Source organism: Heliangelus exortis, chromosome 3 (genome assembly GCF_036169615.1).
Source record: "Heliangelus exortis chromosome 3, bHelExo1.hap1, whole genome shotgun sequence".
Lineage (NCBI taxonomy): Eukaryota > Metazoa > Chordata > Aves > Apodiformes > Trochilidae > Heliangelus > Heliangelus exortis.
The window spans coordinates 78479270-78502895 of NC_092424.1; the positions used below are offsets into that span (position 1 = coordinate 78479270).

At 37.3% G+C, this 23626-nt stretch overlaps 1 protein-coding gene across 1 annotated transcript in view; it reads left to right on the top strand.

Annotated features, from left to right (window-relative positions):
- Positions 1 to 44: 44 nt before the first annotated feature.
- MDN1 (midasin AAA ATPase 1) overlaps positions 45 to 23626 on the top strand; it is a 100220-nt gene continuing 76638 nt past the window's right edge. The window contains exons 1-17 of the mRNA XM_071741328.1: positions 45 to 510; positions 5570 to 5796; positions 6407 to 6631; positions 8292 to 8399; positions 8480 to 8672; positions 10481 to 10693; positions 11925 to 12056; positions 12721 to 12824; positions 14673 to 14787; positions 16325 to 16518; positions 17546 to 17627; positions 18320 to 18415; positions 19458 to 19570; positions 20177 to 20325; positions 20417 to 20477; positions 21050 to 21261; positions 22580 to 22683. Of these exons, the coding sequence (XP_071597429.1) occupies positions 412 to 510; positions 5570 to 5796; positions 6407 to 6631; positions 8292 to 8399; positions 8480 to 8672; positions 10481 to 10693; positions 11925 to 12056; positions 12721 to 12824; positions 14673 to 14787; positions 16325 to 16518; positions 17546 to 17627; positions 18320 to 18415; positions 19458 to 19570; positions 20177 to 20325; positions 20417 to 20477; positions 21050 to 21261; positions 22580 to 22683 (2427 nt within the window). The 5' untranslated portion in view covers positions 45 to 411. The remainder of the gene's footprint in view (positions 511 to 5569; positions 5797 to 6406; positions 6632 to 8291; positions 8400 to 8479; positions 8673 to 10480; positions 10694 to 11924; positions 12057 to 12720; positions 12825 to 14672; positions 14788 to 16324; positions 16519 to 17545; positions 17628 to 18319; positions 18416 to 19457; positions 19571 to 20176; positions 20326 to 20416; positions 20478 to 21049; positions 21262 to 22579; positions 22684 to 23626) is intronic.

Below are 23626 nucleotides of genomic sequence, written 5' to 3' on the forward strand. Positions count from 1 at the left end.
GGGAGCAGGGCACGGAGAGGACCAAGCAAACCCCGCAGCCTCCCGTTCCCGGTGCCGAGAGAAGCGAGAGACACGAGAAGCTCCCCCGTACCCCGCGGGAAAGGGAACTTCTTCGGTACTACAACTCCCGGCATGCAACAGGCGGCCGTGACGCTGCAGGCGGTGCGCCGCGCCGGGCATGCCGGGAGTTGTAGTTCACAGCCGCCGCCATCACGTGAGAGGCGGGGGGGTGGGCTCTCGCTTCCCTTCTCCTGCGACGTCGCGGGGTGGTGACGCCACCGGGGAGGCGGAAGCTGGAGCTGCGTGGCTGCCCCGTTCCCCACGTGTTGCCCGCGGCCGGGCGAGCGGCCCCGGTCCCGTCCCTCTCCCGCCGCTCCACGGGTCGGGGGGAAGGGGGGGATCGCTGGGAGGATGGCCGACCTGCGGTTCCACCTGGCCGAGCCGCTGCAGCTGCTGGCGCGCAGGAACGAGAAGAGCAGCGCGGAGCTGAGCCGGTTCCTGGCGAAGCAGGTGAGCGGGCGGGCGGGGCTGGGCGGTAGCCCCCGGGCACCCTGCGGATGCTCTCGTAAGGTCAGCTGAGGAAAGGGATGCGTCTCGCTGCCCCATCACCCGGCCCCCTGCATCGCTACCGCTTCCCGACGGCTTTATCTGCCGCCCGCCCCGCCTGGACACCCCCCCGAACCCCCACCCGCCGGGCCGGGCAGCGGGAGCAGCGCTCCGATCTCCCTCTCCTTCTCCTTCTGTGCTTTCCCAGGGAGAGTTTAACCCCGCTGTTAAAATTTTCAGTATCTCCCGTTAAAGTGACTCTGGAAACCTGATGAGGAGAAGTTAGCAAGTAGTGAGACATCGTCTCGTCTCCTGACTGCAGCGCGTCAGCCTGGTGCTGGTTACATGTATTTAGTGGCATTAAAACAGCACGTCGGGTAGAAAGACAGAGGACTGGATTTTTTAGGGTCTGCTTACTTTTTTTTTTTTATCACAGTGATATTTTCACTGGTTTCACGCTGCCTTAACAGTGAAAAGCACTCCTGCCTTCTAGGAGTGTTGAGGCATTTCTCATTTCCCTCTCTGAAATACTTGAAGAAATCTACTAACATGATATTAACACATCAGGTGTTATATTATTAATACTTGTCATGATACAGCTTTTGAAGCTCCCAAGTTGTGTACACGCTTTGGAGCTTCAAATCCCCATTTCTGTTTGAGTGTCTAGGAAATGTAACAGTTGTTTGAAGATGAAAAGTCTAAATCGTATTTTTTTCAGAATATTTGCTTTCATTCTGAGTTACTGTCTCTTAGTTACAGCTAGGGAAGGCTTTCATATTGATAATCAAGGTTCTCTGTTGGTAGACAGATGGCTTTTTCTTCTGTCACAGCAAATCAGAGGATCAAAGCAAAATTGACATGAATATATATGTATATTCCTATGTTGGAGAGTTGATGCTAAATTGGTGGGAAATGGTGATGAAGAGCTTGTCTTCAAGAGAAGGAAACAGCTGAGGAAGAGATGGGGATGAGGATGATGTGTGATGTAGCAGACAGATGGAGTGATGAACCCAAAGCAAGTCACTGAGATCTGAGACTGGGAAAGAGTCTGTGCCCTTTCCCTTCTGGTGGCTGTTTTGAGGTACATTTTAGGTTTAAAAGTCTTGCATTAAAGAGTCATTGTTTGCAATGGCACATGAATTAACAATGACACATTCTTTTGAAAAATTAATTGCTATTTGCAAGCTTGGAAGCTGCAGATCAAGGAGTATGCTAAGCTTATCACTAAACAACAACTGGCTCCAGTCATTGTACCTGATTCCCTCCCAGTTGCTTTGTATGTAACTTAGGAAACATGAATTCTGGAGATCGAGGGCCCTTTTTGCTCTGCAGCTTCACTGTGTTTTTTTGGCAACTTATTTCTTCAGTATTTTGTAATAAAATGGAACCTGCCTGCAACTGCTAGGTAAGGAGCAGTCTTTTGAGATTCAGAGTAATGCACTGTTTATGTGGTGGTCTTGCTCCCTCTGCTTCAGTATGTAATAGAAATGGAGCCTTTTCTGTAGAGTATATATATATATATATATATAATTAAATGTGCAAAGGTCTGTTCTTAATGAGGAAAATGGGATGGAAAGCTCTTTAAAACAGTCTTTGCTTCCTGCCTTTCTATTTTTTGGATAATTTAAGCAAACTCTAAGTAGAACAGCTTGACAAACTACTGCAATGTGCTTTTGGTTCTGTGTGTAACCAAAGGCTGTTTGAATCAGACTGTCTTCCTGCATAAAATTCCAAATGCAGGTCTTGCACAAATGCATGTATTTTGGTTTCCTGTGCTGGTGTATTTTCAGTAGAGAAGTAATTAATGGGAAAAATTAAAGTGCTAGCAGGAGTGGCACTCCAGTGCAAAAATATCTTTATTCATTTCTGCTCTTTACATCCACCACTGTGCATATATGGAAAGATATAGATCAAGAAGCCTGATTTTTTTGGATATGTCCTCTATTTAATGGAGCCATCTGAAGTGAACTGGAGAACTTGAGCCGACCATTCGGTATCTCCAGTTCTGTTCTGCTTGTGTTTTAACTTGACATCCTCTATTTTGCCTTTTTTCTACACAGGAATAAGAAGTCTTTTTAATAATATCTCCCAGCTCTTATTTATAGCCATTCAGTGTTAACATTTGAGGTTGAGAAGTGCCTCTATTCCTCTTTTTAAATAAATGTAGGAAAAAAGAGCTGACGTAGCTGTCCCAAGTTACACCCAGCTACTCTTTGGCTGTCAGAAAAATGTCCTACTCTCCTGGCAACTAAGGCAGACTGTTGTGTGTTGTTTTGTTTTTTTTCTAAAATATTACTTCATCTTTTTATTTGAAAGATTAATTAGGCTTTACGTCATGTAGCATTATAAATAAGGGAAGGTATGTTGCACTTTTGTTTCCATCCTGTAGTGTATTCTCATCCCCTTCTGCTTCTATTTTTTTACGAGCTGTGATTTTTGGGAGACACTTTGTTAGTAAATGCACCAATCTAAGAAGAGTGCAGGCTCATGTTTGGCTTTATCTTAGCAAAATGCACAGCTGCCAAGAAGAGTGCTCCTATTCTCTCTATTCTTGTGTATTCCCAAGGCCAAGCTGCACCTTTTGGTTACTTTTCTTACCCTGAACCTAGTGAGTGTGCTGATATGGAAAACCCCTTCTGCTTTCCCACCCATTGGAAGAAGGATTAATTTGGATCAGAGCGGGTCCCCCAAGGGATGACAAATCCTGCCAGCAAACCTGCTCCAGCATGGGCTCCTCCTCCCCTCCATGGGGCTCCAGGTCCTTCCAGGAACCTGCTCCAAGTGGGGTATCCATAGCTTCACAGTCTCCTTTGAGGAGCAGCTGAGATCATGTTTGACTCCAGGTCTCACTCCTCACTGGGCTTCTCTGTTTTGTTTTTTTTTTTTTTTTTATACACATCTTTTGTGTATATATTCTGTATTTGGAGGGACTTTTGTGATGCTTCCTTAAAGCAGCTGTTTGGAACCTCGGGCACAGACTTACAATCTCAGTTTTGATCACTGGAATTAAAGACTTACAGATGGGCTGTCTTTTGCTGTTGGATTGACAGGCCACCTTTAGTTTAAAAGTTCCTCTGACAGTATTCTTATTTTCCATAAAATTTTAAATTTAGACTCTGAAAGGCTCTGAAATCTAACAGGCAGTCTCTTTGCAGGACGAGGATGTTGTCACTGGGATTTTTGAACAGTTTTATTTATATGTGTCCTAAGGGTACTACACACAGTGATTAAAGAACCACTTGCTCTCACAAAATTGCTAATGGAATGGATTTGTTGCACAGTAGTTATATATATCTACTGAATTTTACTGACTCAGTTACACAATTTATTTACTATTTTATTGTTAACTGCTCCCTTTTATTTGATAGTGAAAGCCCTGGTTAATAAATGAAGCACCCCATTGTGCCATGTTTGAGTAGCCAAAAATGTAATTGATTTGGAAACCAGATGCTGACAGCAGCTTGTCAACTATTTTGCCACTCAAAACCTGGTCCTCTGTAATGAAGAGTCTTACTTGCTCTGTGGTGAATGCAGACCTCACCTTCCATTTCAGAAAATTAATTTTGATGCTGCTCTGATAGATGAGAAGATAAACTCAAGCTTTGTAAAAGTAAACATAAAGCATGTAACAAACTGCTTGCAGTTAATGGGATGGTTTTGGTGTTGGTAGTGTATATACTTCAGTTTCCCTGATTTCTTAAGTGCTGTTAGGGAATGAATGGTTTTTTGTCACCTTCAGAAGGAGACCAGATGATCTTGAACAGGGTTGCATATATCCTATAAGGATGTCAACAGTGGTATAACCTTAAGAGGTGACCCTTTCAAAAGTGATGTGTGAGACCTTTCTGCAGTTTGTTTCTCTTGTCACAATGAAGCCATCCCATCTGTGAGCAGGTTTTACCTGGGTAACAAAAGTCTAGAAGAAGCAGAAATTGGCTGCACATGTTGCTCAAACAAAAGACTACCTAAGTCACAGAATATTTCTGTAGGAATTTAGTTAACACTTGGTTTGTTTGGAAAGCTACCTTGCCTAGCTGTATTTTTGACTGTTTGCCAAGAAAGAAAAATTGTCTTGATAGGATAAGGGATCACTTGACAAGGGAGGGGATAGTGTAACATCAAAGGGACTACAGTGCAAACTCATAATCCTAATTTTTCACAAACCAAAATTATACTGCATTATATGCTAAACATCATGAAAGCAACGAGATACTTGGAAAATGACATGAGCTCAAAGACCAGAGGAATTTAAGCCGAAGACACAAGAAATGGGTGTAAAAAATATAGATGGGTTAGGGGGCATGTGAAAGTGGGTGTGGGGTTTTGTAGGCTTTTCCTTTCTTTTGTTTTCTAGTAGGTTTGAATATGATTTTCATCTATTTTAAAGCCTGGTATTTTGTTTTGTGCTGAAGGACCATGAGAAATATAAAAATGAGGGGAAAAAAATCTCTACTTCAGAACTGCAAATACATGCTGCTTGTTGTCAAGAACATTGCTTGTTCAAATGGCTATCAGAAGTATGGAAATAAGGCTGTGATCGTGCTTGACTGAGTGTTTCTTGTTTTGGAAAGAGATTGTGAACATGGTGCAATTCAAACTTTTTAAAAGAACTTAAATTCATTAGTGTTTTGGGGCTCTCCTGAGACTGAACTGTTGAAACCAATGGGAATTACATTAACAAAGATGTGTTAGTTGGTACAACATTTGCCCAACTTTTTCTTTAAGAAATACTTAAATATTTGCTTTATCTTTCAGCTGTAAAATATAATCTAGGATTTTGAGACCTTTTTTGTAATTCCTATTCAGTATGTCATTCCTCATGTCACTCATTCTCTTTCCCAGTTTTGGTAAATGTGGAGAGGTGTGTCAAGTGAGTGCTTCCTTCGGGGATTTTAGATCCCTTATGGGTTTTTTTGAAAATTTATTCCTGCAAGATTAACTGTGAATCCCTCATGAATAGCTCTGGAGCTGAAAGTTGGAATAATTTCACATTTAAACCTGTTCTTACTTTCCATTCCTGCAGGTTTGGACTCCGCAGGACCGGCAATGCATCCTCGATATTTTAGCACAGCTCTTACTGGACAAAGAGTGTACTCTACTGGTTGGCCGTCAGGCTCGGCCAATCTTGTTGGATTTGTTGGAAAGAAATGCAGAATCCATCAGAGCTGGTGGCCAACTCAACCATGATCGGCACGAAAGGCTGTCTGTAGCAATGAGCAAGTTGGTTGCTGACCACCCTGATGTTTTGCCGTGAGTAGTGGGATGTCTCTTAGTGCCATGTTCCAGCTTAGGGAGTTGTGGTTGTCAGTGTTCACTGATGGTGTTATTTATGATTTTTGTTGTGTTTTGAGTTGAAAGAATGGTATTAGATAACGTGAGTCTTATGCACAGCTTGTTGTGCTCAAATTGTGTTGCAAGATTTAATGTGATTTTCATCTTAATGATTAAAAGAAGAGCAAGGCAGCTGTCATGAAGATTGCTCTCAACCAAAATCTCTGCACTGAAGGTTTGACCTGTAGGCCAGTTAATATAATAGGCCAGTAATAATACAGTTACATGAGTAAGAATCAGTGCTAATTACTCAATAAATAAGAGCAATTGAAGAGATATCACCAGAGGTGATAATGTTTCCCCCTAGTAATAATTAATGCTTTCTAATATGGTAAAATATCTGTTGTCAGCTGATTGCTGAAGTAGTTGTCTGTCTCAAGTGTGGACAAAATTAAATGTTCTATCAAGTTCTCAGCATACAGTCAGTTACTGTCTCAGGACTTGTGTCTTGATGTTTGTATTAGTGGCTGTTTTCTTTTCCTCTGGCTTAGATGTCTCTGTTCCATTTCTTTCTTTCTCTCTCCTAAAGATTTGCTTTAAGATATTTTAAGAACACATCACCAGTTTTCCAGAGGCTTTTCCTGGAGAGCTCAGATGCAAACACCGTCCGATATGGGCGCAGACGAATGAAGTTACGGGACCTCATGGAAGCAGCCTATAGATTTTTACAGAAGGAACAATCAGTTTTTCGGGAATTATGGGACTGGAGTGTGTGCATTCCACTCCTAAGGAGTCATGACACTTTAGTCCGTTGGTAAGTTAAAACTCCCACATCTTCTTCATTGGGAATATATATCTCTATCTTGAATTGAATTAGAAAACGTTCACATGGGAAGGGGAAAAGAATCTTCAAATAGTACCAGAAAAATCTGTACAAGTGGTATCTGTACCTGTTCCTCTTACCTGATCTGTGGACAGCTGTAGTGATCCTATTACAGAGTGAAACTTAGACTAGCTCTTAGCTTCAAACTATGGTCTGGAGAATTTTTTCAAATAACTTCTGTTTACCAAAGTTGGATATGATACATGGGAGATGTTGAATTATTTATCACTTCACCTCTTCTCTAATCTCTATTGCATGCATTATAGCATATCTTAGGAAATAGCAGAGATGAATCAACTTGCACTCGAGATTATATTACAGTGATACATTAACAATTCTGTTTTGGTACACTGTTAGTGAGTTTTGGTTTTTTTTCTATTGCTTGTATATAGGCATCTCAGCCACTGTAAAGCTTGGCTTATTTAAGCTTTCCTTCCTAATCAGCCTTGTTGAAGACTTTGCCTGTACAGAGTATGTTAGGTATCTGCCTTCAGGACTTCAATCTAGTCATATGATTACTTTATGTGACTATTTATTGTGCCTTTTATTTAGTTAAGAAAAGGTCTTCAATAGTCTTCATTTTTTCCAAACCTAAATACAGAATTATGGTAGTAATGCATAACTCTAAAATAAGTGGTATAACTTAGGAAGGGCAGGAACCAGAGTGTTGTCAAATCTATCAGCCCTTTATGAAGCTCCTCAGGATGACATGCACTTAGTCTTGAAAAAGAAAAGAATTTCTGATTCATTGACTGGAATTGGTTTACTTGGGAAGTAGTGGATTCTCCATCCCTGGAGACATTTAACAAGAGACTGGATGTGGCACTCAGTGCCATGGTCTGGTAACTGCAGCAATAGTGGATCAAGGGTTGGACTTGATGATCTCTGAGGTCCCTTCCAACCCAGCCAATTCTATGATTCTATGATAAGTACACGAGGAAAGCTAATTCTCTATGATTCTATGTTCAGCTGAAAATACAGAGTAAGTGTATAAGCTGACTTTTAAATTTTGTCCTGAACCAATCCTCTTCTGGCAGTTCTTTTTTTAATACCCCTCTGTGGTTAAAAGGTGTTTTATGATACGTATTAAATATCCTTTTGTTGCAAGACAGCTTCATGTATAATAAAGTCAAGACTTGGGAGGTGTTGGCTTCTTTTGGCACTGATTCCTGGGTTTATTGTGTTAGTGTTATATTAGAAATAGCATGAAATAGAAAGGAATTTTGAAAGGGAAATAGCAGAGCAAAAGACCTCGCAATGAAAACGTGATTTTCATTGTTTTATAAGTTACCTTCATTTATTTGGGAAAGTGCTTTCCTTTATTATATTTCTGTTGAATTCTTATTCAGTCCTTCAGAGAATTGTTAACTAGGTCCTTTATAAAGTAAAAAGTATACCCTGGTAGAATTGCTTTTCTCAATTCTGAGGTATTTCTCTATAAAGAATGTTAAGCATAGCACCAAAATAATGCCTATGAAGGAAGTTTGTGGATGGTTTTCCAAACTTGATATTTTGGTTTGCAACTGACAGTTGTCAAACTAAGTTTCATAAGGCTGTGTTTTACATATTTTGTTTGAAATATTATTTTTAGGTATACTTCAAACTGTCTTGCTCTGGTTACATGCATGAACGATGAGCATAGATTATCTTTCCTGAAGAAGATATTTAATCCTGAGGAACTGATACATTTCAGACTAAAGTAAGAACTTCTTAAAATCTTGAACACTGTTTGGTTTGGTTGATGACTTTCAGTTGACTTAATAAACATGGATTTTACAGGCTGCTAGAAGAATCTCAGCTGCAGAATGTGGAACAAGCTCTTGTTTTAGCCAATCCAGACTCCTCGTTCTGGCAAAAGGAGAAAGAACTGCAATATACACAAGGACATATTGTATCAGGGGATCTTTCTGCGAATGTAGTAGCTGTGTGTGGTATTGTGCTGCCTAGGCTACAGCTTGTTTCTGAAGACCAGGTATGTAGCCCAGGGTTAAGTCTGTACTTTTTGTAAAGAATCCTTAAACTGACTTTATTTCCAGCTTAAAGAGCATTAGGATATTACAGGAAATGTGTGTATCTTTAGCTTTCTTGATGTGTGCTGTAAGCTAGTGTTGTATAATACAGGTACTATGAAGAAGCTCTGCAGTGGAATGAAGCAGTGAAGGCTTAATACTGCTGTTCATTTTACCTTCCTATAGTGATTCTTATGAACATACTGCACAAGAATACTCAGCCTTACATATTATCTCCAGTCCAAGCTATGGTGATATTCCATAGCTGAGAGAAAAGCCAGAATCTGGCACAATTACAGAATCATGCACAGTTACCTGCATGAAGTAGTTTTTTATGCTATATAAACATCTTATGAACAGCCTTTCTCCAAATATGTTTTTATTTCTTGCCTTAAAAAAGGCTGCTACTTAATCTTTTAGAAGGCAGAAAAATGGGAAAGAAGTAAGCAAGCATTTTATCAGTTTTTGCTCGTAGGTGAGCATTTCTGCAGAATTTTACAACACTGATCTTCATATGAAGGACAAAGAAAATGAATGAAGACTGCCAATGTCAAGAATATTTTTGAGTAGCAGAGACAAAGCAAGAGTAGTTTCCTCCTAAGGTCCTCCACCCTCCCCATGTCCTGCAACTTCTGCAGTTGAATTTGTTGTAGTCTAGCTTTTTTTTTTTTTTGCTTTTTTTTTTTTTTTTTTTTTTTTTGTGTGTGTGTTGTTTTGTTTTTAATATGAGGGTATGACCTGAAATTCATTGCAGGAGGGGAAACTGTAGAGCTGTGTAAGGAGATTATTAATCCTGTACCAGTGTCCTTACTGCTGTAGCTAGGCCATGCTATGAACTGAATTGCTGAGAGGATACTCTGGCTGTGTGGGAGGAGAAAACTACCCAAAAAGGCATGCTTTTTTTTAATTTTATTTAATATTCACAGGTATTTCACTGGTCTGGTATACAATGTAGTTCCACTTACACTGGGGAGGTTCCAGTTACAGCTCAGGAGGTCTGATCAAGAGGCAGGAGCAAACTGTGAGGGAAAAAGACTATGCTTCAGAACTAGCATTATTACCATAGAAGTACATGAAACTATATCTGAAAAGAAGGTGGAACTTCAAAATACAAGACACTTACTTCTGTGCACTATGTAATCTAATTTTTTGGAAGAAAGCACTAATTTTTGTGCTGTATACAGTATAAAAGTGACTGGAGGAGCGTAAAAATATTCAGAGAGTGTCTGTGGTGCTGGTTAATTACCATTCAATAAGCTATATTAGTTACATTTTGAATAAAATTAAAATGTGACTGAATTTACCTCTTCTTTTTTTCAGGCACTGAGTTTAATGTGTGTAGAGAAGTAAATACAACAGTTAGTATTCATACTTGCATCATCTGAGTCTTTAATTATTGTTTGATTTGTCTTGTAATTTGGATCCATTTTGACTACTTGATTTCACTTATATTGCAAATTATGTTTGATTGACATCTGTTACAATTGAATAGTTACTATGTCTTTACTGACAACTTGGTGTGAACTCCCAGTCAAAACAAATTGTACATATACTTTATTAAGTGTTTCATTTATAAAAGGTTTCTGATTAAATAAATTTTAATATGTCATTAAATATAGCTTCAGAACCTTTTGTCTTGTTTGATACGTGTTGACAGGTTTGTAGACCAAAATTTTCTAGTTGTCAGACTCAACTTCCCTAATTGTTCTGTATAACCTGTAAAAAAAAATAACAATTTCAATGCAATAACTCAAGTTTTATTTTTGAACAGGAGAACAACACCAGCAGTTTTGTTTTGGTTGAATCTGCCTTCACAAATCTTCAAAACCTTGCTATGGCTGTAGCATATCAGAGTCCTGTTTTGTTAGAAGGACCAATAGGATGTGGCAAAACTTCTTTAATTGAATATTTAGCAGCTGTTACAGGAAGAGCAAAGCCTCCTCAGATTTTGAAAGTCCAGCTTGGGGATCAAACTGATAGTAAGGTAACTAATGAATTCATTTTATGGTTGGATGATCAGACTTTTTAATTTTTATGTAAAGTATGGACTTAATTTTTCTAGTATGATAATGTTTAATTCTATACCCAAATACTCCAGAAACTCCAACTCTGTAGTACTCCTTATTATTGATGAGAATAAATAAATGTGAGGAAAAGTCAGAGTTGAGCTTCAGTAGGTTTTAAATTCTATGCATAATTGTGTTGTATATTTTTCATTCAAATTATGTTTTATCAGGGATTTTTCTTTGTGGAAGAGCTCTATTCTTGTTTCTAATGAAAAAAATTGAATTTGTATTGAAAAAAAAAAATAATTCTGAAATAACTCAAGCTAGTACCAAATGTACTATGAACAGTTTTATTTCAGTTTAAGTGAGCTAATGTCAGTTTAATCTTGTCTCAGGTTTTTTGGTAAAGGTGAGATGAAGTAAGGTCCTGTGATGTTGAGGACACTTGCACTTGCATAGTAGGGATCTAACTGTAGAGATCAAACCAGAGGAGAGGCTAATTTCACATTCCTCTGGTTCTGCATATATAAATTTAGAGCTTGGCTTGGTTTATGTTGTTTGACTCAATCTGTACTCTAGTTTTCCCAGATAGTATCTACAAGAAGTGCTGTCTGATAGTTTTTGTTACCATCTGTAAGCACCTTCCTTATTTGCATCAAACTACTGATATCACCATATCACATCTCAGCACTGTTCTGCAATCTTACATACGTAAGACTAACACTAAGAAAAGGTGATAAAATTTGGAGTACAAAATATATGTTAGTGGAACCATAAACTTAATTATTTAGGAAGTGCCTAAACATGGAAGAGGAACAATATCCAATTCGTTTTGTATCCTCTGATCATTTGCTTTACAGTCCCTCTTACTCACTTAATTACAGACTTTCAGAAATGTAAACTTAAGTTCAGTGAAACCCTAGTTTTGTATGTCAGCCTGTTGATTGTTAACTCTGGTGGCACTGCTATGTAAATTCACTTCTAATTACCCGGTTCATTTTAATTACTATGCTTCAGTTAAATGTGGAGGAGTGAAACTTTCTCTTCTTTATTGAAAAAAGCATAATACTGGGCACAGATTACCAGATGGGTTGTTTAGTAACATGAAGGCTAAGTCAGTGTTACTAATACACCAACTTAAGTCATTTTTGTGAGTTCTTAAGGCATGTAATGAACAGGTTTCTTATTTACTGATTGTTTCTTCCACAGACCCTGCTTGGTATGTATCGTTGTACAGATCTACCAGGGGAGTTTGTATGGCAGCCTGGAACCTTGACACAAGCTGTTACCAAAGGGCATTGGATACTTCTGGAGGATATTGATTATGCTCCTCTGGATGTGGTATGTAGGCTTCTGTTTGCTTCCTGTGCTGCTTGTGAGGCCTACACTAGCAATTTTTGGAGTCTAATCATTATGAGATTTGCAGCATCATGCTGAAAATAGTGTCTCCTTAACAGAGAAAGAATTAACTTGTCTTTGTTCACATATTAGCACGATGCATTAGTTTTTTGTCATTTTAGAGTAGTCATGACACTGTTGCTGATTTTAAGTTTCACTCTGAAGATTTGACTTGACACTGAAAATGAGCTGTCTTGTCTTTTAAATTATCTTCTAACATCTAAAAACAAATGTGGTTCCAAACACCTCAGAATATCTACACTGTAATAAAGTGGTGCTGTAAATAAGTTGGGTTTTTTAGTGTTGTGGGGTTTTTGCATTTTTTTTTATAATTTTATTTTTTTCTTACGTGTTTCTTCCCTCAAGCTTGGTTGTTAAAATGTGTTGTTACATCAAGCAGTATGGTTTTAATATACTTCCTGTTTTCAGCTCCCAAATCTCTCTACCTTTCCAGGGGCAGGGGAAGAGTGAGCAAGTGGCTGCATGATATTTAGCTGCCTGCCAGCTCAAACCATAACACATCTCAAGTGTGAAAGCAGTGTGGATGTGTATGCTCTGTTACAGTTTCACCAAAAAATAATTTTATGAATTTTCTTCTCTTTTCCAGATCTCTGTGTTGATTCCTCTTCTGGAAAAAAGAGAGTTGCTGATTCCTGGTCGTGGTGACTGCTTAAAAGTAGCTACAGGATTTCAGTTTTTTGCAACCAGGAGGTAGGCTTGTAGCATTAAATGAGGCTAAGAGCATGGATATCCTATTTTTACATGCAAAACAGGAAGTGCAAGCTACTCAGGTAGGAGTATTTTAGCAATTTGCAATTAGCAAGCAATAGAAGGCATAGAAGATGTGACAGTAATTTTTTCACTTCACATTAACATTGTATTACTGCTGCATAAATCCAGTCTTTGTACAGAAAAGTCACTTCAAGGTTGAAGGAATGGGGTGAACCCCAATTAACCAACCCCTCACCAAACCCAAATGTCACTCTCAGCAATTACTGTGTGAGCGAATGTTTATGATTGATATTCAGAAGGTATTTTGACCTGCTAGTTTTAACAGCACCTGTGTAAAATGTGTCATGTTTTTCTGAGTTTGGGGTAGTTGGTAGTCTGACTACTGAATGATTAGTTTTCTATGTTTTGGGCTTTTTTTTTATGACACTTCCTTTGGCAGTTCTATACTTGTGTTCCCTGGAAGATAATTTTTAAGTATTTCATGAGTAGTGTTAACTGAATCCTGTATCTACAGTAAAATAAAGTTATTTTATTTTGGGAATCATGAAAAAAGAAATAGAAGGAAAAAATCTGATTTGTGAGTCTTGTGTCAGTATAGACAAGTTTAATGTTTTCTAACCAGAAAAAGATGAAAACCTTGATAGTTTCATTGTAGCCATGGCTCATGCATTGTATGTCAAAAAGTCTTGTATATTAAGATGTAATTTTGTATCAAGATTAACGGTTAGGATATCTAGAAGGGCGGTGATTACATGGTTTTCAAAATATTTTTTAGTTTTCTTCAGAGCCTTTAACAAATTTTCCTACCTTTGTCTTTCTTCCATAAATTTGTTCTCTTTGATTTATCTGATCTATTTTTTCCAGAATTGAGTCTTCTGGATTGAACTCTCTTTTGGTTGCCTCATTTCCTGGGATTTTCTTCCTTTATATACTTCGTCAACAATTTCTATAGCAGCAAATTATAGTTTCCCTTGGGCTAGTTTGAGCACAGTAATAAATGTGTTACACTTTCCAGCTGTACAATATTATTTTAAAAAAAACAAACAAACCAAAATATACCAAAAAAATCCCCAAACCCTTACAGTAAAATCAAAACCACAGCAACAAAACAATTCCACGCAAAAACCAAACCAAAACCAAGCAATCAAACAAAAAAACCCAGGAAAAGCAACAAAAAAACCCCCAATCAAACAAACAACAAAAAAATCCAACCAAATTAGAGAAACACTGGAAAATAAAAACAAAACCACAGAACCAGTATCTAATGCTTTGTATATGCAAGTCTACTTCCACAGTGGACATATATAATGCATGGCTGCATAGCTAATTGTGCAGTGAAAAGAAACTAAAATAAACAATATATATGATGGAATGGGTTGTGAGCCTGAAGAAAGAAGAAAAATTATAAGGAATTGTAAGGACTACTGAGGGGAGAGGGATTGAAGATGTTTTTCCTGCATCTCTGCCATAGAGCACAGATCCTTTAGGACCTCTGGAAGATACTTAGCAGGCTGCTTCAGTCCTTTACAAAGGATTCTGTCTGTTGCTTCTGATAGACTGTATCGTTGGTTGTGTTTTCTGCAAGTATCTCAGGAGATTTTGTACTGCAGAGGGAAAACCATTGTGATAAAAGGACAGATAATTTGAAAAATAGAGATAGGCAAGGTAGGATACATGACAGGCAAACAGGGGATGATCTATGCAGGTACATTATGCTGTAGCAGCAGTATGTAGCATGTTCTTAGATGCTCAGGAATGTACTAAAAATGTTGAATTATTCAACAAGACACAATATTCTTCGTGTTTCTTCATGCTGTTTTCATGCAGGATATTCAGTTGTGGTGGGGGTTGGTACAGGCAGCAAAGCAGCCATGCTGCACTTTTGGACAAATATTGGACCAAAATACATCTGGATAACATGAGCAAAGGAGAACTGAAGGAGGTATGGTGTATGTTGCTCTACCGTGGCATGTGAATAGTTGTTTCAATAAAGGATAAGAAATTTTTTCCAATAATAAACTTGATCCTTATTTTTATTTCCAGATTCCACAATGCACCCTTATATTTTCAGATTTACCCTGCCAATTTTGAAGTATATGGGCAGTTTGTCAGGAAAAGTTTGAAGTGAATTGGGTAAAGATTCTTAGAATTTGCCTTGGCAAACAGAGTTCTGCTTTGAATGGGTCTAAGAATCAAACTGCTTTGCATGTTGTAGCCCCCAGTGATTTAAGAACAGAGAGAAAAAGAAACAATAAAAATGTACTTTGTTCTAATCCTAAATTCTAGGCTTTGGGATTAGAAGTAGTTGGTCAGTTATCAATTACAAATAATTGTTTGTAATTGTTGACATCCATTGTTGACATCCAGTGTTAGAATCTCTAGGGAATGTTTGCTTTGTGTAGCCCTTCAAAAAATTAAGGGAGCCCAGGGCTTAAATGGAAACAGAATTCTGTAGACACAGAGCTCAGAATAGGATCTGATTTTAAAATAGTCTTTGCCTAAGGGAGAAGGGCAAAGAATTATCTCTAGTAGAAGAGTTGAGGAGAAGGCTCAAAATTTTCTAGAATGTACAGGAGTTTTTCAATATGATTTTTTTCACTCCTTGGAACTTGTTCAGCAGCCAGCATAGTTACAATTGACCTTAAATATCTGTGTGCTTTTCCCATTTTGTGATTTTTCAGCTAATTGTTAGGAATGGGGCAAGAACAGCATTAATTTTGTACTCGAGGTTTTGATGGAGGGGAAGCAAGTAGAGGCACAGGGGGGGTCTCTGAAGACATTTTGGTGGATATACCCATGCTTATGTGCTGTAGCTGCTTCTGCCTATTCCACATGAGCAGGAATAGGAATTGTAGGAAGCTCTATGATGTAGTATTAAAAAAAAAACCCCAATGTGTTTGAACTGATGTCAAAGATGACCTCCAGAAAGGACCAGTATTCAAGGAAAGCTTGGCTGTCAAAACCTTAAGAAAAAAGGAAGCTTTGTTGCTATATGTGTCATTTACCATTAGGTTCGTTCTTTTTTGTAATTTTGTAGCTCAAGTCACAAAAATACATAAGTCAAACACTTTTAAGATTCTGTGGTACTAGGGGAATGGGCAGTGGTCTTGACAAGACTCATGTTCTTCTGCTAAATCTGAAGTCAATTTGCCAGAGTAGGACCAGTATGAAAAGGGTTAAATGTACTTATTGTTCATCAGGTCACTGTTTGTGCAAAATGTATTAAATGAGTAGGAGTAGAGTTGGCAAAATTCACTTTTGGCATCCAAATCAATACCATACAAGTCATGATGACTTTTAGTTTCTTCTCATGAGACATTCCAAGAGAGCTGTCTTGTGCTGCTTGCTAGCTTGAGTATCTGTTGAAGTGTGTCCTACTAAATTGGGGGAGTGTGTGTTTGTGTGTATCTGGTGTTCTTCCCATGCTAAAGACTGTTTGCTTTTATATATATATATATATTTTTTTTTTTTTTTTTCAGGTTCTTCAAAGAAGGTACCCCAGCCTTGCTCTTGTGATTGATCACTTGCTAGACATTTACATTCATCTTGCAGGAGACAAGTATCAGTCATCAGAAAACAGTGCTTCTAGCTGTAGACCCATGCCAGAAGATTCATCAGAACCAAGATCAGAAAATAAGAAACCTAATTTGGAAGGACGAGAACTATCTCTAAGGTTGTCTTCTCTTATATGTCTATTAGAAGGAGATTTACTTAACTAGCTGCAGAGATAGAAGGCTTTATCTTTGTTATTTTTCTTATTTTTTTTTTTAAATCTTGATGAGAGTTTGAGTAATAAACTAGAATTCCATGAAAACTGGAAAAATCAATTTTTTATTTAAAATGATTAATATATCTTTTAAAAATTTCAATCTGAATTATTTAGGATATTTTACTTGGTTTATCTTTTGTCTTTTTGAGGAAAAAGTACAGGTTTTGTCATACGTGGTGCTGAGTTGGTATCAAGCCATGTGGATTACTTCTCAATTAAATTTAACACAAACTGTCTGTTCTAGTTAAGTACAGTTGATTGAATTGTGCTGTATAATGTTATTGCAATAGCTGGTAGATAATATTTTCAGCAGTTATATTTATTTGCTTATCTAGATAACTTGATACTGGACATCCACAGCATTCTAACATAGAGACAACTGAAAAGAACCAGATCTGTATTGTACTATTAATTTCAGAATTTTTATGAGGAAATGCAGAGACGTTCAATTATTTTTTCCTCTCATACCAAATGTCAATTCTACATGTGAAATTTCTGTCACCAGTAGTACTTTGTGAATTAGTCAGTAAATACAAGGTATAGGTTGTACAAAATATTTTTGTGAAACATTAAGAATGCCACTAATTTTAAAGCAGTTGTTTTTCTAAAATTAGGTGTTTCCTTTTCTTGCCTTTCAGGAGGTACTCTTGTTGATAAGGAATCAGTACCTTGAAAAAATAGGATTTATACCTCTCTGGATTAAAAGCTTGCTGCTTTTAATTTTTTCAATTTCATAACCACTTTATCATTTAATGGAATATGTCTTGTCTTTTTCTAAACACCATATCTGAAAGCAACACTGTTGGTCTTTATGTGCTTAGCTTCTCTTTAAAATTATCATCCTGTTTATATGAATCTTCCCACATACAGTTTGCATGTGCAATTGCCAGAAGATGACATAATGATCTAATATTTTAATTTTTCTTTTTAGAGACTTACTAAATTGGTGCAGCAGGATTGCTTACAACTTTGACAGTAACTCTTCAACCACAGCAGTGAATATTTTTCAGGAGGTGCGGTAAGACTTGATCCAGAAATTGCTTATCTGACTTCTAGCATTGTCTCACAAATCTTATATCTCACATTCTTACATAAAGTATTTTAAATTTGTGTTATTTTTATTTAAAGCAATTAGACAGTAGTTGGAATGTTTGACCTGTCTGTTGGGGGCTTTCCTTCATACTAGGAAAATTGCTTACAGTAGTTTGCTTAAAAGCCAAGCCAGATTATTACTGCTCTCATACAAACAGCACACTGCAACTTAATTTTAATTGTTAAGAGCTGGGATTGCATATGGCTGAGAATAGAAGTTTTAAGATCTGTCCTTTTTCTTGTAAGATGAGCCTTTTTTCCTACTTTCCTGTGCATCAGTTTACATTCCAGCTCTGGAAATTTTCAGTCAGGGTAGTTTTAAGATACGAGGTCTTACAGTGTTACTTCCTTCTTCATTTTCATCTATTTAGCTTCTGAGAGTGGGCATTAAAAAGTTTTTACTTTCAGTGGAAACTCAATTCACTACAGAGTATTAGAAGTTCTTATGACATCCTTTTGAACTCCACTGTTTGACTTTATCTGTGGGCAGTGAAATATTTTTTTTTTTCCATGTCTGGATTCCATTCAGGTGCATATAGATTCAGATAGTTCTTGTCAGTTCATATAATAGAAAATTTGTATTGAAGAACTTGGTTTGGTTTCCCCTTGACAGGCATTGGACTGTTTCACAGCTATGCTGTCCAGCCAAGCAAGCAGACAGAAAATGGCAAAAGTTATTGGAACAAAACTAAACATTTCCAAGAAACAGGTATGTTGAGTGATGTTTATTAGTAGTGGTCTCTAACTTGCCACTTTACAGTTATTAATTTAAATGTGTTTTGCTATTTTTCTGAAAAATTATGCCCATTGCTCTGTCCCAAACACTTCTTTTGCTCACTGTACTGCTCTACATTTTTCCCCTGTTTGATTTAGAGTTGCTTATTTTTCTCTGAAGGTTCCAGTGAACCTGTTTCAGAGCAGGTTGTATCTGACCTTATCATGCAAAAGAAGTATCACACAGCCGGAACAGCAAATGATGCTGAAAGTAATAGTAATTTTTTATTAAATACTATTTACAGAATAGTAAAGAATGTGATTTCTCTTTCATGATTACAGTCAACTTTAAACACATCAGGGAGAAATACAGTTTTCCTTACTACTTATTCAGTAATGATTGATTCCAAAACCAAGTACCTCTCTAGGGGCTAGTAGCTATATTTTAATAGCATGTGATAATAGGTGGCTGAGTTAAACTAAAACATTACTATTTTGGCTCCTTTTGACCAAAGAAGTTTGGTAGTTCAGTTGCAAGCAAAATTCCCTTCTTTGTTACTTTAAGGAGTAACAACTTGCCAACTGGGGGTGCAGGTGGATCCTCGCAACTCCTATGGATTTTTGTTTGTCCTTTTTTCCTTTATTCAGTACCAGAATGTAGTGTGCTCGGTCAGTGGTAAATTCCCTAATTTACACAGTTATTCACCAATTATTTTTGAGTGAGTCTGTTCATTATTGGTTAAGTTACCTGTTCCCAGCTTAAAGTTTACATAGTTAAACTACCATGGAAGCAAAAGTAGAAATATAATGGTATAGGCCCTTCACGAGGTTATTAAAGGGAAAGATTTTATTTGTACAGACAGTAACACTTCTGAGGTCTTTCAGTATTTGGACCTCATAATGAGGACATTTTACATATAACCTGTGAAAGGAAAAATTAGCTTATTGCAAAGTAGTTCTGGTAGCATCATGTGGATGTTCTTAGTGCAATGCTGTAGGCAACATCAGAATTGGAAATGTTGATGCTTTCTTTGCAGGTAGAGTTCTTTTGTGAACTCTATAAACCAGAAATTCTAATACGGGAACAAGAAGTCTCTGTTGGAAGAGTGCATCTCGTGAAGAAACAAATCCAGGCTCTCACTGCACAAAGGTAGCAACATAACTTGTAGTTTCCATGTTGAATTGGAATACTTCATGGTGGGATAGAGTAGATTGGAAGTCAAAGGATTTAAAAAAAAAAAAAAAAAAAAAAAAAAATAAAAGGCCGATTGGATAGTCTCAGTCTAATGAGTGAGAATACTGTCACTCTAATGTGGTGAGTTCTTTTTCTTGTGGTCAGAGCTTTACCTTGTGCAGCTTTAAGGCTGTCTGCACCATATTTCTGTCAGCTGGACCATGGAGATTTTCAGCTTCTTTTGAACTATAGTTTCTTCAGTTTCTTTTGCTGTGGAGCCACAGCTGTTATTACAAGATTTTAATTATTCTGTCTAATCTAAGGGAGATTTTTGTATTATGTGTCACTAACTTCACCAGCCAGGGATTTCTTTGGGAACCCTGAATGTCTAGGTTGTATTTTGAGAAAAATGATTATCTAATAAGGATATGTAGCAAAAAAGTTTTTTAAAACCTCTTTTTTAATTCAAAAAAGGTCCTAAATTTAACCACTCAAAACCTAAAAATCCCCCCAAGCCCCATAAAATTTAAATAATCTCCTTGGTAAATCTTTGTTCTGAGTTGCTTCCTTTGTTTTTTTCAGAGCAAAACAAACGTTTGCAGCCACACGGCCATCTGCAGTATTGATTGAACAGCTTGCAGTTTGTGTTGTCAAAGGAGAGCCTGTGCTTTTGGTTGGTGAAACAGGAACTGGCAAAACCTCAACTGTTCAGTACCTTGCTCATATTACAGGTAAATGAAGTGTGAGGACTATCTTACATGAAGATGATTTTAAAAATGACAAACCCCACACATTGATGGTGCTTTCTCTTTCTGTTTCAAGGACACCGTTTGAGGGTTATCAACATGAACCAGCAAAGTGACACAGCAGATCTATTAGGGGGGTGAGTCAATGGCTACTGCCTTGTCTGTTCTACTTTACAAACTGACAGCATCAGAGCAAGCTTCTAATATAGTTGTGTTGTCAAAGAATTGGTTTTAGACATGTATCTGTTTCATAGTAGTATAAATGCCTTAACTAACAGGGTTGCCTGTAGAAACATTGTAGATTTGGGTGAAGAACAGGGGAAGTTTCACAGAAGGTGGACATCCATCTGTGTGTCATACAGTCATTTAATATCACACCCCTATGTCTCAAAAAATCTGTTCAGTATAACTATGATATGTATATTCACTGGACATACTGTCCAGTCACAGTGACTGGACATTCACTGGACTACTGGTTTGTAGTAATAAAAATATCAGTGTGGTCCTATCTTTAGAAAAATGCCTTATAAGATGCATTTTGTTAATGCATTTAAATATGTGCAATTTTACTTCATGTATTAGTATAGTGAAAAGCTGTGGAAATCTATGTTCCTTCATGCACAATATTGTTTCAGTACCTGGTTTTGTTAGCTCACAGATGCTGGTTCCTTTATCACAAAAAAGTAACTACTCTTTTGCTTCTCTTCAGTTACAAGCCCGTGGATAACAAGCTGATCTGGCTACCTCTTCGAGAGTCTTTTGAAGAACTCTTCTCTCAGACCTTTTCTAGAAAGAAAAATCAGACATTCTTGGGACACATTCAGACCTGCTACAGGCAGAAACGTTGGCATGATCTGCTAAAACTAATGCAGCATATTCATAAATCTGCTATTAATAAGGAAGCAAAAGAAAATGCATCTGGTGAGAATTCGAACTGTTCACACATCATTAACAGTGAACTGTTGTAGAAAGTAGATAAATAGTGGGGAAGTTATGGGTTTTGTGGGGCTTTTTGTTGTTTTCATCCCTCTACTACTTTCCTCTGCTTTTGAAAAATGCAGTCTCTGTCCACAACAAAATATTTAAAATACTGTTAGAATAGTTGTGTTTTTTTTTCTAATCCATCACTATTATTAGGTGTGTCTGACTGAGTAAAGGTTGATTTCTCTGACCTGTGGTGCCCTTGACATTGGATGATCTCTCAGCACTCGCTTGTTTCCTGTGTTAGTGAACAATCCTAGTTTTTTGTGTGACAGTCTTATATATGGATGCATCCTCTCTTTGCATCCTGGAACCTTACATAATAACTCTCTCAGGGTAGTAATGACTTCAGGAGCTTGCTGAAACTTTGGTTTCACTGTCGCTGATGCTGACTTGACGAATATTTCATTTTGTTTCATTGTGGTTTTGTCTCCCAATAACAGGTTTTCTTATTTTTTACATCACAACCTATTTGAGATAGAGGTAGTATTGATCCTTAGCCTTGCATGTAGTGGTTTCTGGTTCTAGACCTGCTGAACATGTGAAGTTGTAGTGAATTCAGTATGGGCCAAGTAAACTTAATTATGAACCTTGTATCCCTTCTTCTTTTAACTGGTTCTTCTGAGAATGCAGATATTAAGATAAATGCCAACAAACATAAAAAAAGATGAGGTTTTAAAAACCACTTGTTGCAAGTATTGACAGTGCTTAGATAAAGACAAACTAAAGTCTGTAGCTTGCAAAGCTAGAACCTTAAGTCATGATGCTGAATATATATCAAGCTGTTACTTTCAACAAATAACTGAAATAAGTGCACTAGAAAACAGTGTCATAACTGGTAAGCAACAGGGTGTTTACTGGTAATTGTTCATTGTTAATCTGTTCTGTCAGAAGGTATGTAAATTTGAATTTATTTTTCTGAAATGCTACTGTCTGGGAAATGAAGAGTGTGAACAGTCATGCTGGAAGCAAGCACAGCATAAGATTTTGTTCCTAGGCCAGGACATGCTGGAATGAATAGCAAATTATCTGTACCCACATGCCAATAGTGTTCAGCATTTATTTTAAAAAATCAGCAAAATTTAATTTATTTTTGTTTAAGTTCATGAGCTGTCATCTGTAGAACTTGAATGTTTTAATTGCTCAGCCAAGCTTATGTTGTCTCTAATTGCCTGAAAAAGCTCGATTAAAATACTGGTGTTAAATATTTCTGTGCTATTGTTCTAATGGTACAGACTTAAATTTATTTTGCTTTCAGGCTCACCACTGAAGGAAAAGTGGGAGGCATTTGGTCTGAAACTGAATCATGCTCATCAGCAGATGAAAATGACAGAAAATGCTCTTCTTTTTGCATTTGTTGAGGTATCTGGAGATTTGCATTTTGATGCTTTGAGGGGTGTTTAAAAGACTTTGCAACCAGTATTCTATAAATAACTTCCTGGCAAGTATCTTGTTAAGTAAAAGCTGTTTCGTGGAATAAAGTGTGCTAATGCAAGGATCTGGTGGGTAAATCTTTTGTGGTAACAAGTTAATTCAGTGCTGTATAAGAGGAATTAAGACTAGCATTGTAAAAAATTATCAGCAGTATGTCATCTTTTCAAGCATATGAGATCAGAAAAAACATCTTGACTAGTGTCCAGTAGGACATGTTACTGCCTGGGAATTCCTGTGAAAGATTTAACACTAATAATCTGTTCCATTTATCTAGAAGTGATTATTTTATTTTTTTTTAATTAGATGTGTAAAACCCATCATATGATATTCTAATGACATTAAGAAGTCTGAATAAGGGAAACTGTGATGCTTCATACATATTTGTTAGTCTGAATATATACTCTCAAAATTCATGCAAAGTGTGTGAAATGTTGACCAGTCCTCTTTCTAAAAAATTACCGTGTCTTGTTGGAGAATCTTTGACTTAAATATAATTTTAATTAATAAGTTATAGTTCCCTGAGGAATGTAATATTGCTTGTGTCTTTGTTTGGCTATCTTTAGATTAACTGCCTGTATTCTCATAGTAGCATAAGTGAAGTTTATATACCCCACAGTGATGGATATCACTGACTGGCAGCATTACACAAATGAGAGAACCTAATTCTGTTATATCTGAGACAATCCAAATGGTAGCTGAAATGGTGATAACTCTCTGACTTCTGTGACTTGCAAAATAATTGCTGTTACTGAGGGACTGATCACTAAAACTGCTGTTGCTGTCAAAGGTCTGGAATTGCCATTTGTCTAATCAACCCCTAAACTGCAAAACAGGTATTTCCAGTATGCAGATGCTTTAGTTGATGTATCTC